The sequence below is a fragment of the Coenobita brevimanus genome, chromosome 40 (assembly GCF_032717465.1).
Source record: "Coenobita brevimanus isolate Jiangsu-jjx chromosome 40, ASM3271746v2, whole genome shotgun sequence".
Taxonomy (NCBI): domain Eukaryota; kingdom Metazoa; phylum Arthropoda; class Malacostraca; order Decapoda; family Coenobitidae; genus Coenobita; species Coenobita brevimanus.
The window spans coordinates 48,170,818-48,187,487 of record NC_136993.1 but is presented as its reverse complement, the minus strand read 5'-3'; the positions used below and the strand labels follow the sequence as shown (position 1 = coordinate 48,187,487).

Here is a 16,670-nt window from a genome sequence, read left to right as displayed (position 1 = left end):
TTTATCGTAGCTTACACGTGCCTTATGTTTTGCTCACAGATTTGCATTGTCCACTGCACATCAGATAATTCCCAATGAGTGTAAAGAAGCGGAAGTATCTTAAATTATATTCGATTTGGATTCGTGTCTCTCCAAAAGGGTGACACAGAGGTCCCCTAGTGTGTGATATGTTACAAAACTCTGAGCAATGATGGAATGCGACCCTCATGCTTGGAACACCACTTGAAGACAACAGATCCTGCTCTAGCTGACAAGCCCAAGGCATTCTTTGAAACAAAAAGACAATCCTTGAAGAAAGCTAAGATGGATAGCACTGGGGCATTTCGGCAACAAACTTCAAAGGTTGTTGAGGCTTCCTATGAGATCGCCTTGTTGACTGCAAAGTGAAAGAAGAGCCATAACGTCGAGGAGTCTCTCATAAAACCAAGTCTACTGCATGCAGCAGAACTTATTCTGGGAAAAGATAGTGCAAACAAGTTTTCCCAAATTTCTTTATCAAACTATAGCGTCAAGGGAAGAATCGATGAAAATCTAAAGACATCAAAGATCTAATTCTTGACGAAGTAAGAGCTTCTCCTGTATTTGCCATCCAGTGTGACGAAACGACTGACATCGCTCAGCGTTCTCAGCTACTGATGTATGCTCGTTTCTTGTCAGGCAACCATGTAAAAGAGGAAATGATCTGCCACCCCATTGAAAGTTATACAACAGCAGCAGCAATTTTTACATGATATCAAACTTCTTTCAGGAAAATCAACTCTCCTGGGACTCGCTGGTAGGGGTGTGTACTGATGGAGCTCCAGCCATGTTTGGTCTTCAGTATGGATTCATAACAAGGGTGAAAGAAAGAAGTCCATCTGTTGTTGGTACACACTGCATACTTCATCGTGAAGTCTTACCATCCAGAACTCTAACTGCTGAAATGAGGGATGTCCTGAACGTGGCTATCAAGGTAGTCAACTTTATCAAAACTGGAGCCTTAAACAGTCGTCTCTTCAAACTGCTGTGTAAGGATATGGAATCTAAACATCATGCCTTGCTTTTTCACACAAATGTACGATGGCTTTCAAAGGGAAACATGCTTGGACAGCTTTATGAACTACAAGAAGTAGCAACATTTCTAGAATCACAGCAGAAGGCAGATCTCCATGACAAATTCCAGTCCGAAGGCTTTCTGCTGTCTCTAGCTTACCTGGTGGACATCTTCGAAGCGCTGAATGCAATCACCCTTAAACTACAAGGGAAAAACATCAACATCATCATGCACCACTGCACCATTCGAGACTTCATGGCCAAACTGGACCTCTGAAAATGTCGAATTCAGGATGGAAATACAGCCAGTTTTAGTAACTTGGATTCTGTCCTCACTGACAGTTACCTTGATTCTGAGTTAAAGAAACAAACAATCACTCATCTGACTAACCTGAGGGCAGAATTCATCAGATACAGGGTGACCCTCCAAAAAACTCCCACATTTCGAAAGGCTGTAGCACTGACAGTAGTGAGGCGGGAGGGGTGGGGCTAGGGTCTGTTGGTAGCCCAACCCCAACCGTCCTCAGTTGCCAACATGGCATGGTCGAGAGCACACCATGCATTCAGTGTCGAAGCGTTCTTCATAAACAACCATTCCGTGATTGCCATGCAGAGGGCCTTTCGAAATCGTTTCAGTATTCCACGGAACCGAAACATTCCAGATCGGAAAACCATCTTGCAGTGGGTTGAGAACTTCAGGGTAACAGGCTCACCTTTAAAAAGAAAATCATCTGGTCGACCTAGGAGCACTCGTGCACCTGAGAATATTGAAGCATTAAGGCAATCTGTTGCGCAGTCTCCGAGACATTCTGCGCGGAAGCATGCTTTAGCTGTAGGGATATCTCGGGAAACTGCAAGGTGAATCTTACCCAAAGACCTTCACTTCCATCCATACAAAATGATGGTTGTTCAAGAACTCAATATGAGAGACTGGATATGGTGCAGGGAATTATGCGAGAACATTCTTCAATGTATTCCGGAAGATGCTGCTCTCTTGTGCAGTGACGAAACTAATTTTCATTTGAGTGGCTCTGTAAACAAAAAAATTTTCACTATTGGTCTGAAGACAACCCTCGCATGCTACACAAAAGACCGCTGCACTCTGATCAAGTGACTGTGTGGTGCGCTGTTGCCAATGTTGGCATCGTGGGTCCTTATTTCTTTGAAGAGGGTGGTGTAACTGTTACGATAACTTCTGACCGTTACAATGATATGCTTAAAAACTTTCTAAGGCCACAAATCGAACACCTTGAGCTTGAAGAACATGATGTGTGGTTTCAGGAAGATGGAGCTACAGCACACACACAGCTCGAAGATCATTGCAAGTGCTGAGGGAAATGTTTCCGGATCGGGTGATCTTGTTGTGTGGCGATGTTGGAGGGCTTGCCCATTCCCCTGACCTTGCTCCTTGTGATTTTCATTATGGGGCTACCTTAAATCACGAGTGTATACTCATCGACCCCAAACTCTTGAAGCCCTTAAGGTTGCTGCTGAGCAGGAGATAGCCGCTGTTCCACCCAACATGACCCGTCGAGCCATGGCAGCCTTCAGAAATTGCCTCCAAGTGTGTATAGACAATGACAGCCACCATTTGAAAGATGTCATCTTTAAAATATGATAAATAAAAACTACATATTACACATATGACAGAAAGTACAGCTTCATTAGCAGTAACTTGGAAAAAGTAGTGTTCATGTGTAGTAGGTTACAACCAATAAAAAAAAAAAAAAAAACAACCTTTGAAGATTTTACAGTCTGTACATAAAAAAAAAAAAAAAAAAAAAGAAATTGGGAGCATAGTCTTTAGGCAAAGGGGGAGAAAACACTGTTCTTTTTTCATTTGCAGTAAAAGTAGGTACCGACCGGAAGAGTAATCTAGCTTTGTCGTCCTATTACTCGAAAACTATTGGGAGTATCGACCTCCTGGATGAACCTTGATAAAGAGCAGTAAATTCTACACATGTTCATTACCAGAATATAAGCCTTTGGGAGCATTTTTGGTAGGAAAAGGCGGGGGAACAGACTTCGTTTTTTTCCTTGCTTCCTGTAAAAATCAAAAGCACTCGGAGGAATAATCTCACATTGGCAGCCAATTACTCGAAAACTATTGGACGTATCGATTTCCTGTAAGAACCATGATAAAGAGCAGTAAATTCTACGTATGTTCATTTGCAGAATATAAGCCTTTGGGAGCATTTTCTGTTGGAAAAGTTGGAGGAACAGACTTTGTTCTTTTCCTTGCTAGCAGTACAGTCGAAAGCACTCGGAGGAGTAATTTCAGTTTGTCGGAAAATTACTCGAAAAGTATTGGACGAATCGATATCCTGTAAGAACCATGATAAAGAGCAGTAAATTCTACTTATGTACAAGACATAACAATGTAACATCTATGATAAGAATTCGTTGTTTCGTGGGAGGGAATATAGCAAATGCTGTGCATGCATCACGAAAGTGACTCACGAACGTGAGTTCCCGGTCGTTTTTGGTGATTTACTCAAAAACTATGAGGCGTATCGAAACCAACTGGTGCTCATTCGAAAGCTTGTGAAATTCTGCATAATATTATGCAATAAAAACATAAGATGTGAGAGAAAAGTTCAGAATGAGAGCTCATTGATTTTTTTCAAGAATGACTTTCAGTTTTTGGCTATTTTCTCGAACATTACAAATCCTATCACAACCGGATTTGTCTCTTTAGAAAGCTGATGAAATTCTTTATCAAAACTTCAAATAACATTTTCTGTATGATGGAAATCATTCGAATGATGATGCTGAAAAGTGAAATTGACAGGGCAAAATGTTTATTCATGGCCGGCTAATGTTGTTTTATTCGAGTTTTCTTGCTTTTTGTGGTGCTTATCAGCTAGAACAAACATCGGCGAATAACATGACATTGGTTTCATGGCAATATATTGATGTTTGGATGGCAAAAATAAGGCGAGAATACCTGTTATTTGCCGTGCGCGGGCTGCCGGGCCAGGAGGCCAGGCAGATATAATCGTGTGCCAGAAACTTACCAAAACTTATCGTGCGTGAGAGGGTTAATAATCAGGTGTTGTTTATCATCACATGATGTTTGTTAACCATGGTAAACATTCGATTTTTTTACCACATTCGTGGTCACTATTGTTTACCAGTTTTTGGAAATTATAAAAAGAAATACCTGAGTTGTTTACAAGGTATGGACTTAAAATCTAATCTTAACACTACCGTCTGAAGAAAAGAAAAACTAAAAAAACAAATTGTGTATTTCTCCATGGGTAACTAAAGACAACTATTAAAATAATTTAGTTGCATGATTGTAATGGATGGATCCCGATGTCCGTTGACCAATGGGCAGTGGGGGGGGGGGCGTAGCAAGCCGACTCCCAGTCTCCTGGCAGCAAAACATCAATTTTTTCCAAGCACTAAAAATGTCTAGTACTGTAACACATTCGTGGGCACTTTTGTAGCCAACACCTATGTTATACGAAAAACCTAGCCAAGGAGCACGCACCAACTACCTTCATCTGACACAGTTCATCATTTAATGAAGCTACTGTGAACACCACCCACTTGGGTGGCAAGGGCCATGTGGCCAAAGTTAGCATGGGTCACAATAGTGTCCTCGAATGTGTTCCAGGGTTGATCATGTGATGGTGTTTATGATCATGTAGAGTTTATGATCATGTTGTGTTTGCTGTTGATCATATGGTTGTGATTATCATCATGTTCTGGTGTTTATGATCATGTGTTTCTTAATGATCATGTTCTGGCATTTATGATCATACGGTGATGTTTATCGTAGCTTACACGTGCCTTATGTTTTGCTCACAGATTTGCATTGTCCACTGCACATCAGATAATTCCCAATGAGTGTAAAGAAGCGGAAGTATCTTAAATTATATTCGATTTGGATTCGTGTCTCTCCAAAAGGGTGACACAGAGGTCCCCTAGTGTGTGATATGTTACAAAACTCTGAGCAATGATGGAATGCGACCCTCATGCTTGGAACACCACTTGAAGACAACAGATCCTGCTCTAGCTGACAAGCCCAAGGCATTCTTTGAAACAAAAAGACAATCCTTGAAGAAAGCTAAGATGGATAGCACTGGGGCATTTCGGCAACAAACTTCAAAGGTTGTTGAGGCTTCCTATGAGATCGCCTTGTTGACTGCAAAGTGAAAGAAGAGCCATAACGTCGAGGAGTCTCTCATAAAACCAAGTCTACTGCATGCAGCAGAACTTATTCTGGGAAAAGATAGTGCAAACAAGTTTTCCCAAATTTCTTTATCAAACTATAGCGTCAAGGGAAGAATCGATGAAAATCTAAAGACATCAAAGATCTAATTCTTGACGAAGTAAGAGCTTCTCCTGTATTTGCCATCCAGTGTGACGAAACGACTGACATCGCTCAGCGTTCTCAGCTACTGATGTATGCTCGTTTCTTGTCAGGCAACCATGTAAAAGAGGAAATGATCTGCCACCCCATTGAAAGTTATACAACAGCAGCAGCAATTTTTACATGATATCAAACTTCTTTCAGGAAAATCAACTCTCCTGGGACTCGCTGGTAGGGGTGTGTACTGATGGAGCTCCAGCCATGTTTGGTCTTCAGTATGGATTCATAACAAGGGTGAAAGAAAGAAGTCCATCTGTTGTTGGTACACACTGCATACTTCATCGTGAAGTCTTACCATCCAGAACTCTAACTGCTGAAATGAGGGATGTCCTGAACGTGGCTATCAAGGTAGTCAACTTTATCAAAACTGGAGCCTTAAACAGTCGTCTCTTCAAACTGCTGTGTAAGGATATGGAATCTAAACATCATGCCTTGCTTTTTCACACAAATGTACGATGGCTTTCAAAGGGAAACATGCTTGGACAGCTTTATGAACTACAAGAAGTAGCAACATTTCTAGAATCACAGCAGAAGGCAGATCTCCATGACAAATTCCAGTCCGAAGGCTTTCTGCTGTCTCTAGCTTACCTGGTGGACATCTTCGAAGCGCTGAATGCAATCACCCTTAAACTACAAGGGAAAAACATCAACATCATCATGCACCACTGCACCATTCGAGACTTCATGGCCAAACTGGACCTCTGAAAATGTCGAATTCAGGATGGAAATACAGCCAGTTTTAGTAACTTGGATTCTGTCCTCACTGACAGTTACCTTGATTCTGAGTTAAAGAAACAAACAATCACTCATCTGACTAACCTGAGGGCAGAATTCATCAGATACAGGGTGACCCTCCAAAAACTCCCACATTTCGAAAGGCTGTAGCACTGACAGTAGTGAGGCGGGAGGGGTGGGGCTAGGGTCTGTTGGTAGCCCAACCCCAACCGTCCTCAGTTGCCAACATGGCATGGTCGAGAGCACACCATGCATTCAGTGTCGAAGCGTTCTTCATAAACAACCATTCCGTGATTGCCATGCAGAGGGCCTTTCGAAATCGTTTCAGTATTCCACGGAACCGAAACATTCCAGATCGGAAAACCATCTTGCAGTGGGTTGAGAACTTCAGGGTAACAGGCTCACCTTTAAAAAGAAAATCATCTGGTCGACCTAGGAGCACTCGTGCACCTGAGAATATTGAAGCATTAAGGCAATCTGTTGCGCAGTCTCCGAGACATTCTGCGCGGAAGCATGCTTTAGCTGTAGGGATATCTCGGGAAACTGCAAGGTGAATCTTACCCAAAGACCTTCACTTCCATCCATACAAAATGATGGTTGTTCAAGAACTCAATATGAGAGACTGGATATGGTGCAGGGAATTATGCGAGAACATTCTTCAATGTATTCCGGAAGATGCTGCTCTCTTGTGCAGTGACGAAACTAATTTTCATTTGAGTGGCTCTGTAAACAAAAAAATTTTCACTATTGGTCTGAAGACAACCCTCGCATGCTACACAAAAGACCGCTGCACTCTGATCAAGTGACTGTGTGGTGCGCTGTTGCCAATGTTGGCATCGTGGGTCCTTATTTCTTTGAAAAAGGGTGGTGTAACTGTTACGATAACTTCTGACCGTTACAATGATATGCTTAAAAACTTTCTAAGGCCACAAATCGAACACCTTGAGCTTGAAGAACATGATGTGTGGTTTCAGGAAGATGGAGCTACAGCACACACACAGCTCGAAGATCATTGCAAGTGCTGAGGGAAATGTTTCCGGATCGGGTGATCTTGTTGTGTGGCGATGTTGGAGGGCTTGCCCATTCCCCTGACCTTGCTCCTTGTGATTTTCATTATGGGGCTACCTTAAATCACGAGTGTATACTCATCGACCCCAAACTCTTGAAGCCCTTAAGGTTGCTGCTGAGCAGGAGATAGCCGCTGTTCCACCCAACATGACCCGTCGAGCCATGGCAGCCTTCAGAAATTGCCTCCAAGTGTGTATAGACAATGACAGCCACCATTTGAAAGATGTCATCTTTAAAATATGATAAATAAAAACTACATATTACACATATGACAGAAAGTACAGCTTCATTAGCAGTAACTTGGAAAAAGTAGTGTTCATGTGTAGTAGGTTACAACCAATAAAAAAAAAAAAAAAAAAACAACCTTTGAAGATTTTACAGTCTGTACATAAAAAAAAAAAAAAAAAAAAAAAAAATAAATTGGGAGCATAGTCTTTAGGCAAAGGGGGAGAAAACACTGTTCTTTTTTCATTTGCAGTAAAAGTAGGTACCGACCGGAAGAGTAATCTAGCTTTGTCGTCCTATTACTCGAAAACTATTGGGAGTATCGACCTCCTGGATGAACCTTGATAAAGAGCAGTAAATTCTACACATGTTCATTACCAGAATATAAGCCTTTGGGAGCATTTTTGGTAGGAAAAGGCGGGGGAACAGACTTCGTTTTTTTCCTTGCTTCCTGTAAAAATCAAAAGCACTCGGAGGAATAATCTCACATTGGCAGCCAATTACTCGAAAACTATTGGACGTATCGATTTCCTGTAAGAACCATGATAAAGAGCAGTAAATTCTACGTATGTTCATTTGCAGAATATAAGCCTTTGGGAGCATTTTCTGTTGGAAAAGTTGGAGGAACAGACTTTGTTCTTTTCCTTGCTAGCAGTACAGTCGAAAGCACTCGGAGGAGTAATTTCAGTTTGTCGGAAAATTACTCGAAAAGTATTGGACGAATCGATATCCTGTAAGAACCATGATAAAGAGCAGTAAATTCTACTTATGTACAAGACATAACAATGTAACATCTATGATAAGAATTCGTTGTTTCGTGGGAGGGAATATAGCAAATGCTGTGCATGCATCACGAAAGTGACTCACGAACGTGAGTTCCCGGTCGTTTTTGGTGATTTACTCAAAAACTATGAGGCGTATCGAAACCAACTGGTGCTCATTCGAAAGCTTGTGAAATTCTGCATAATATTATGCAATAAAAACATAAGATGTGAGAGAAAAGTTCAGAATGAGAGCTCATTGATTTTTTTCAAGAATGACTTTCAGTTTTTGGCTATTTTCTCGAACATTACAAATCCTATCACAACCGGATTTGTCTCTTTAGAAAGCTGATGAAATTCTTTATCAAAACTTCAAATAACATTTTCTGTATGATGGAAATCATTCGAATGATGATGCTGAAAAGTGAAATTGACAGGGCAAAATGTTTATTCATGGCCGGCTAATGTTGTTTTATTCGAGTTTTCTTGCTTTTTGTGGTGCTTATCAGCTAGAACAAACATCGGCGAATAACATGACATTGGTTTCATGGCAATATATTGATGTTTGGATGGCAAAAATAAGGCGAGAATACCTGTTATTTGCCGTGCGCGGGCTGCCGGGCCAGGAGGCCAGGCAGATATAATCGTGTGCCAGAAACTTACCAAAACTTATCGTGCGTGAGAGGGTTAATAATCAGGTGTTGTTTATCATCACATGATGTTTGTTAACCATGGTAAACATTCGATTTTTTTACCACATTCGTGGTCACTATTGTTTACCAGTTTTTGGAAATTATAAAAAGAAATACCTGAGTTGTTTACAAGGTATGGACTTAAAATCTAATCTTAACACTACCGTCTGAAGAAAAGAAAAACTAAAAAAACAAATTGTGTATTTCTCCATGGGTAACTAAAGACAACTATTAAAATAATTTAGTTGCATGATTGTAATGGATGGATCCCGATGTCCGTTGACCAATGGGCAGTGGGGGCGCGTAGCAAGCCGACTCCCAGTCTCCTGGCAGCAAAACATCAATTTTTTCCAAGCACTAAAAATGTCTAGTACTGTAACACATTCGTGGGCACTTTTGTAGCCAACACCTATGTTATACGAAAAACCTAGCCAAGGAGCACGCACCAACTACCTTCATCTGACACAGTTCATCATTTAATGAAGCTACTGTGAACACCACCCACTTGGGTGGCAAGGGCCATGTGGCCAAAGTTAGCATGGGTCACAATAGTGTCCTCGAATGTGTTCCAGGGTTGATCATGTGATGGTGTTTATGATCATGTAGAGTTTATGATCATGTTGTGTTTGCTGTTGATCATATGGTTGTGATTATCATCATGTTCTGGTGTTTATGATCATGTGTTTCTTAATGATCATGTTCTGGCATTTATGATCATACGGTGATGTTTATCGTAGCTTACACGTGCCTTATGTTTTGCTCACAGATTTGCATTGTCCACTGCACATCAGATAATTCCCAAATGAGTGTAAAGAAGCGGAAGTATCTTAAATTATATTCGATTTGGATTCGTGTCTCTCCAAAAGGGTGACACAGAGGTCCCCTAGTGTGTGATATGTTACAAAACTCTGAGCAATGATGGAATGCGACCCTCATGCTTGGAACACCACTTGAAGACAACAGATCCTGCTCTAGCTGACAAGCCCAAGGCATTCTTTGAAACAAAAAGACAATCCTTGAAGAAAGCTAAGATGGATAGCACTGGGGCATTTCGGCAACAAACTTCAAAGGTTGTTGAGGCTTCCTATGAGATCGCCTTGTTGACTGCAAAGTGAAAGAAGAGCCATAACGTCGAGGAGTCTCTCATAAAACCAAGTCTACTGCATGCAGCAGAACTTATTCTGGGAAAAGATAGTGCAAACAAGTTTTCCCAAATTTCTTTATCAAACTATAGCGTCAAGGGAAGAATCGATGAAAATCTAAAGACATCAAAGATCTAATTCTTGACGAAGTAAGAGCTTCTCCTGTATTTGCCATCCAGTGTGACGAAACGACTGACATCGCTCAGCGTTCTCAGCTACTGATGTATGCTCGTTTCTTGTCAGGCAACCATGTAAAAGAGGAAATGATCTGCCACCCCATTGAAAGTTATACAACAGCAGCAGCAATTTTTACATGATATCAAACTTCTTTCAGGAAAATCAACTCTCCTGGGACTCGCTGGTAGGGGTGTGTACTGATGGAGCTCCAGCCATGTTTGGTCTTCAGTATGGATTCATAACAAGGGTGAAAGAAAGAAGTCCATCTGTTGTTGGTACACACTGCATACTTCATCGTGAAGTCTTACCATCCAGAACTCTAACTGCTGAAATGAGGGATGTCCTGAACGTGGCTATCAAGGTAGTCAACTTTATCAAAACTGGAGCCTTAAACAGTCGTCTCTTCAAACTGCTGTGTAAGGATATGGAATCTAAACATCATGCCTTGCTTTTTCACACAAATGTACGATGGCTTTCAAAGGGAAACATGCTTGGACAGCTTTATGAACTACAAGAAGTAGCAACATTTCTAGAATCACAGCAGAAGGCAGATCTCCATGACAAATTCCAGTCCGAAGGCTTTCTGCTGTCTCTAGCTTACCTGGTGGACATCTTCGAAGCGCTGAATGCAATCACCCTTAAACTACAAGGGAAAAACATCAACATCATCATGCACCACTGCACCATTCGAGACTTCATGGCCAAACTGGACCTCTGAAAATGTCGAATTCAGGATGGAAATACAGCCAGTTTTAGTAACTTGGATTCTGTCCTCACTGACAGTTACCTTGATTCTGAGTTAAAGAAACAAACAATCACTCATCTGACTAACCTGAGGGCAGAATTCATCAGATACAGGGTGACCCTCCAAAAACTCCCACATTTCGAAAGGCTGTAGCACTGACAGTAGTGAGGCGGGAGGGGTGGGGCTAGGGTCTGTTGGTAGCCCAACCCCAACCGTCCTCAGTTGCCAACATGGCATGGTCGAGAGCACACCATGCATTCAGTGTCGAAGCGTTCTTCATAAACAACCATTCCGTGATTGCCATGCAGAGGGCCTTTCGAAATCGTTTCAGTATTCCACGGAACCGAAACATTCCAGATCGGAAAACCATCTTGCAGTGGGTTGAGAACTTCAGGGTAACAGGCTCACCTTTAAAAAGAAAATCATCTGGTCGACCTAGGAGCACTCGTGCACCTGAGAATATTGAAGCATTAAGGCAATCTGTTGCGCAGTCTCCGAGACATTCTGCGCGGAAGCATGCTTTAGCTGTAGGGATATCTCGGGAAACTGCAAGGTGAATCTTACCCAAAGACCTTCACTTCCATCCATACAAAATGATGGTTGTTCAAGAACTCAATATGAGAGACTGGATATGGTGCAGGGAATTATGCGAGAACATTCTTCAATGTATTCCGGAAGATGCTGCTCTCTTGTGCAGTGACGAAACTAATTTTCATTTGAGTGGCTCTGTAAACAAAAAAATTTTCACTATTGGTCTGAAGACAACCCTCGCATGCTACACAAAAGACCGCTGCACTCTGATCAAGTGACTGTGTGGTGCGCTGTTGCCAATGTTGGCATCGTGGGTCCTTATTTCTTTGAAAGGGTGGTGTAACTGTTACGATAACTTCTGACCGTTACAATGATATGCTTAAAAACTTTCTAAGGCCACAAATCGAACACCTTGAGCTTGAAGAACATGATGTGTGGTTTCAGGAAGATGGAGCTACAGCACACACACAGCTCGAAGATCATTGCAAGTGCTGAGGGAAATGTTTCCGGATCGGGTGATCTTGTTGTGTGGCGATGTTGGAGGGCTTGCCCATTCCCCTGACCTTGCTCCTTGTGATTTTCATTATGGGGCTACCTTAAATCACGAGTGTATACTCATCGACCCCAAACTCTTGAAGCCCTTAAGGTTGCTGCTGAGCAGGAGATAGCCGCTGTTCCACCCAACATGACCCGTCGAGCCATGGCAGCCTTCAGAAATTGCCTCCAAGTGTGTATAGACAATGACAGCCACCATTTGAAAGATGTCATCTTTAAAATATGATAAATAAAAACTACATATTACACATATGACAGAAAGTACAGCTTCATTAGCAGTAACTTGGAAAAAGTAGTGTTCATGTGTAGTAGGTTACAACCAATAAAAAAAAAAAAAAAAAAAACAACCTTTGAAGATTTTACAGTCTGTACATAAAAAAAAAAAAAAAAAAAAAAAAAAAGAAATTGGGAGCATAGTCTTTAGGCAAAGGGGGAGAAAACACTGTTCTTTTTTCATTTGCAGTAAAAGTAGGTACCGACCGGAAGAGTAATCTAGCTTTGTCGTCCTATTACTCGAAAACTATTGGGAGTATCGACCTCCTGGATGAACCTTGATAAAGAGCAGTAAATTCTACACATGTTCATTACCAGAATATAAGCCTTTGGGAGCATTTTTGGTAGGAAAAGGTGGGGGAACAGACTTCGTTTTTTTCCTTGCTTCCTGTAAAAATCAAAAGCACTCGGAGGAATAATCTCACATTGGCAGCCAATTACTCGAAAACTATTGGACGTATCGATTTCCTGTAAGAACCATGATAAAGAGCAGTAAATTCTACGTATGTTCATTTGCAGAATATAAGCCTTTGGGAGCATTTTCTGTTGGAAAAGTTGGAGGAACAGACTTTGTTCTTTTCCTTGCTAGCAGTACAGTCGAAAGCACTCGGAGGAGTAATTTCAGTTTGTCGGAAAATTACTCGAAAAGTATTGGACGAATCGATATCCTGTAAGAACCATGATAAAGAGCAGTAAATTCTACTTATGTACAAGACATAACAATGTAACATCTATGATAAGAATTCGTTGTTTCGTGGGAGGGAATATAGCAAATGCTGTGCATGCATCACGAAAGTGACTCACGAACGTGAGTTCCCGGTCGTTTTTGGTGATTTACTCAAAAACTATGAGGCGTATCGAAACCAACTGGTGCTCATTCGAAAGCTTGTGAAATTCTGCATAATATTATGCAATAAAAACATAAGATGTGAGAGAAAAGTTCAGAATGAGAGCTCATTGATTTTTTTCAAGAATGACTTTCAGTTTTTGGCTATTTTCTCGAACATTACAAATCCTATCACAACCGGATTTGTCTCTTTAGAAAGCTGATGAAATTCTTTATCAAAACTTCAAATAACATTTTCTGTATGATGGAAATCATTCGAATGATGATGCTGAAAAGTGAAATTGACAGGGCAAAATGTTTATTCATGGCCGGCTAATGTTGTTTTATTCGAGTTTTCTTGCTTTTTGTGGTGCTTATCAGCTAGAACAAACATCGGCGAATAACATGACATTGGTTTCATGGCAATATATTGATGTTTGGATGGCAAAAATAAGGCGAGAATACCTGTTATTTGCCGTGCGCGGGCTGCCGGGCCAGGAGGCCAGGCAGATATAATCGTGTGCCAGAAACTTACCAAAACTTATCGTGCGTGAGAGGGTTAATAATCAGGTGTTGTTTATCATCACATGATGTTTGTTAACCATGGTAAACATTCGATTTTTTTACCACATTCGTGGTCACTATTGTTTACCAGTTTTTGGAAATTATAAAAAGAAATACCTGAGTTGTTTACAAGGTATGGACTTAAAATCTAATCTTAACACTACCGTCTGAAGAAAAGAAAAACTAAAAAAACAAATTGTGTATTTCTCCATGGGTAACTAAAGACAACTATTAAAATAATTTAGTTGCATGATTGTAATGGATGGATCCCGATGTCCGTTGACCAATGGGCAGTGGGGGGGGGGGCGTAGCAAGCCGACTCCCAGTCTCCTGGCAGCAAAACATCAATTTTTTCCAAGCACTAAAAATGTCTAGTACTGTAACACATTCGTGGGCACTTTTGTAGCCAACACCTATGTTATACGAAAAACCTAGCCAAGGAGCACGCACCAACTACCTTCATCTGACACAGTTCATCATTTAATGAAGCTACTGTGAACACCACCCACTTGGGTGGCAAGGGCCATGTGGCCGAAGTTAGCATGGGTCACAATAGTGTCCTCGAATGTGTTCCAGGGTTGATCATGTGATGGTGTTTATGATCATGTAGAGTTTATGATCATGTTGTGTTTGCTGTTGATCATATGGTTGTGATTATCATCATGTTCTGGTGTTTATGATCATGTGTTTCTTAATGATCATGTTCTGGCATTTATGATCATACGGTGATGTTTATCGTAGCTTACACGTGCCTTATGTTTTGCTCACAGATTTGCATTGTCCACTGCACATCAGATAATTCCCAATGAGTGTAAAGAAGCGGAAGTATCTTAAATTATATTCGATTTGGATTCGTGTCTCTCCAAAAGGGTGACACAGAGGTCCCCTAGTGTGTGATATGTTACAAAACTCTGAGCAATGATGGAATGCGACCCTCATGCTTGGAACACCACTTGAAGACAACAGATCCTGCTCTAGCTGACAAGCCCAAGGCATTCTTTGAAACAAAAAGACAATCCTTGAAGAAAGCTAAGATGGATAGCACTGGGGCATTTCGGCAACAAACTTCAAAGGTTGTTGAGGCTTCCTATGAGATCGCCTTGTTGACTGCAAAGTGAAAGAAGAGCCATAACGTCGAGGAGTCTCTCATAAAACCAAGTCTACTGCATGCAGCAGAACTTATTCTGGGAAAAGATAGTGCAAACAAGTTTTCCCAAATTTCTTTATCAAACTATAGCGTCAAGGGAAGAATCGATGAAAATCTAAAGACATCAAAGATCTAATTCTTGACGAAGTAAGAGCTTCTCCTGTATTTGCCATCCAGTGTGACGAAACGACTGACATCGCTCAGCGTTCTCAGCTACTGATGTATGCTCGTTTCTTGTCAGGCAACCATGTAAAAGAGGAAATGATCTGCCACCCCATTGAAAGTTATACAACAGCAGCAGCAATTTTTACATGATATCAAACTTCTTTCAGGAAAATCAACTCTCCTGGGACTCGCTGGTAGAGGTGTGTACTGATGGAGCTCCAGCCATGTTTGGTCTTCAGTATGGATTCATAACAAGGGTGAAAGAAAGAAGTCCATCTGTTGTTGGTACACACTGCATACTTCATCGTGAAGTCTTACCATCCAGAACTCTAACTGCTGAAATGAGGGATGTCCTGAACGTGGCTATCAAGGTAGTCAACTTTATCAAAACTGGAGCCTTAAACAGTCGTCTCTTCAAACTGCTGTGTAAGGATATGGAATCTAAACATCATGCCTTGCTTTTTCACACAAATGTACGATGGCTTTCAAAGGGAAACATGCTTGGACAGCTTTATGAACTACAAGAAGTAGCAACATTTCTAGAATCACAGCAGAAGGCAGATCTCCATGACAAATTCCAGTCCGAAGGCTTTCTGCTGTCTCTAGCTTACCTGGTGGACATCTTCGAAGCGCTGAATGCAATCACCCTTAAACTACAAGGGAAAAACATCAACATCATCATGCACCACTGCACCATTCGAGACTTCATGGCCAAACTGGACCTCTGAAAATGTCGAATTCAGGATGGAAATACAGCCAGTTTTAGTAACTTGGATTCTGTCCTCACTGACAGTTACCTTGATTCTGAGTTAAAGAAACAAACAATCACTCATCTGACTAACCTGAGGGCAGAATTCATCAGATACAGGGTGACCCTCCAAAAAACTCCCACATTTCGAAAGGCTGTAGCACTGACAGTAGTGAGGCGGGAGGGGTGGGGCTAGGGTCTGTTGGTAGCCCAACCCCAACCGTCCTCAGTTGCCAACATGGCATGGTCGAGAGCACACCATGCATTCAGTGTCGAAGCGTTCTTCATAAACAACCATTCCGTGATTGCCATGCAGAGGGCCTTTCGAAATCGTTTCAGTATTCCACGGAACCGAAACATTCCAGATCGGAAAACCATCTTGCAGTGGGTTGAGAACTTCAGGGTAACAGGCTCACCTTTAAAAAGAAAATCATCTGGTCGACCTAGGAGCACTCGTGCACCTGAGAATATTGAAGCATTAAGGCAATCTGTTGCGCAGTCTCCGAGACATTCTGCGCGGAAGCATGCTTTAGCTGTAGGGATATCTCGGGAAACTGCAAGGTGAATCTTACCCAAAGACCTTCACTTCCATCCATACAAAATGATGGTTGTTCAAGAACTCAATATGAGAGACTGGATATGGTGCAGGGAATTATGCGAGAACATTCTTCAATGTATTCCGGAAGATGCTGCTCTCTTGTGCAGTGACGAAACTAATTTTCATTTGAGTGGCTCTGTAAACAAAAAAATTTTCACTATTGGTCTGAAGACAACCCTCGCATGCTACACAAAAGACCGCTGCACTCTGATCAAGTGACTGTGTGGTGCGCTGTTGCCAATGTTGGCATCGTGGGTCCTTATTTCTTTGAAAAAGGGTGGTGTAACTGTTACGATAACTTCTGA

General features: G+C 41.5%; 4 protein-coding genes across 4 annotated transcripts; all 4 read left to right on the top strand.

Moving 5' to 3' along the window:
- Positions 1 to 922: 922 nt before the first annotated feature.
- Positions 923 to 1,309, top strand: LOC145397093 (protein FAM200B-like). The gene has a single exon (XM_080270298.1). The coding sequence runs from the start codon at positions 923 to 925 to the stop codon at positions 1,307 to 1,309; it is 387 nt and encodes a 128-aa protein (XP_080126424.1).
- A 4,422-nt stretch (positions 1,310 to 5,731) lies between these two features.
- On the top strand, positions 5,732 to 6,118 carry LOC145397092 (protein FAM200B-like). Its single transcript, XM_080270297.1, has one exon. It carries the CDS (start codon positions 5,732 to 5,734, stop codon positions 6,116 to 6,118), a length of 387 nt encoding a protein of 128 aa, XP_080126423.1.
- A 4,426-nt stretch (positions 6,119 to 10,544) lies between these two features.
- On the top strand, positions 10,545 to 10,931 carry LOC145397091 (protein FAM200B-like). The gene has a single exon (XM_080270296.1). The coding sequence runs from the start codon at positions 10,545 to 10,547 to the stop codon at positions 10,929 to 10,931; it is 387 nt and encodes a 128-aa protein (XP_080126422.1).
- A 4,429-nt stretch (positions 10,932 to 15,360) lies between these two features.
- LOC145397090 (protein FAM200B-like) lies at positions 15,361 to 15,747 on the top strand. The gene has a single exon (XM_080270295.1). It carries the CDS (start codon positions 15,361 to 15,363, stop codon positions 15,745 to 15,747), a length of 387 nt encoding a protein of 128 aa, XP_080126421.1.
- Positions 15,748 to 16,670: the final 923 nt, after the last annotated feature.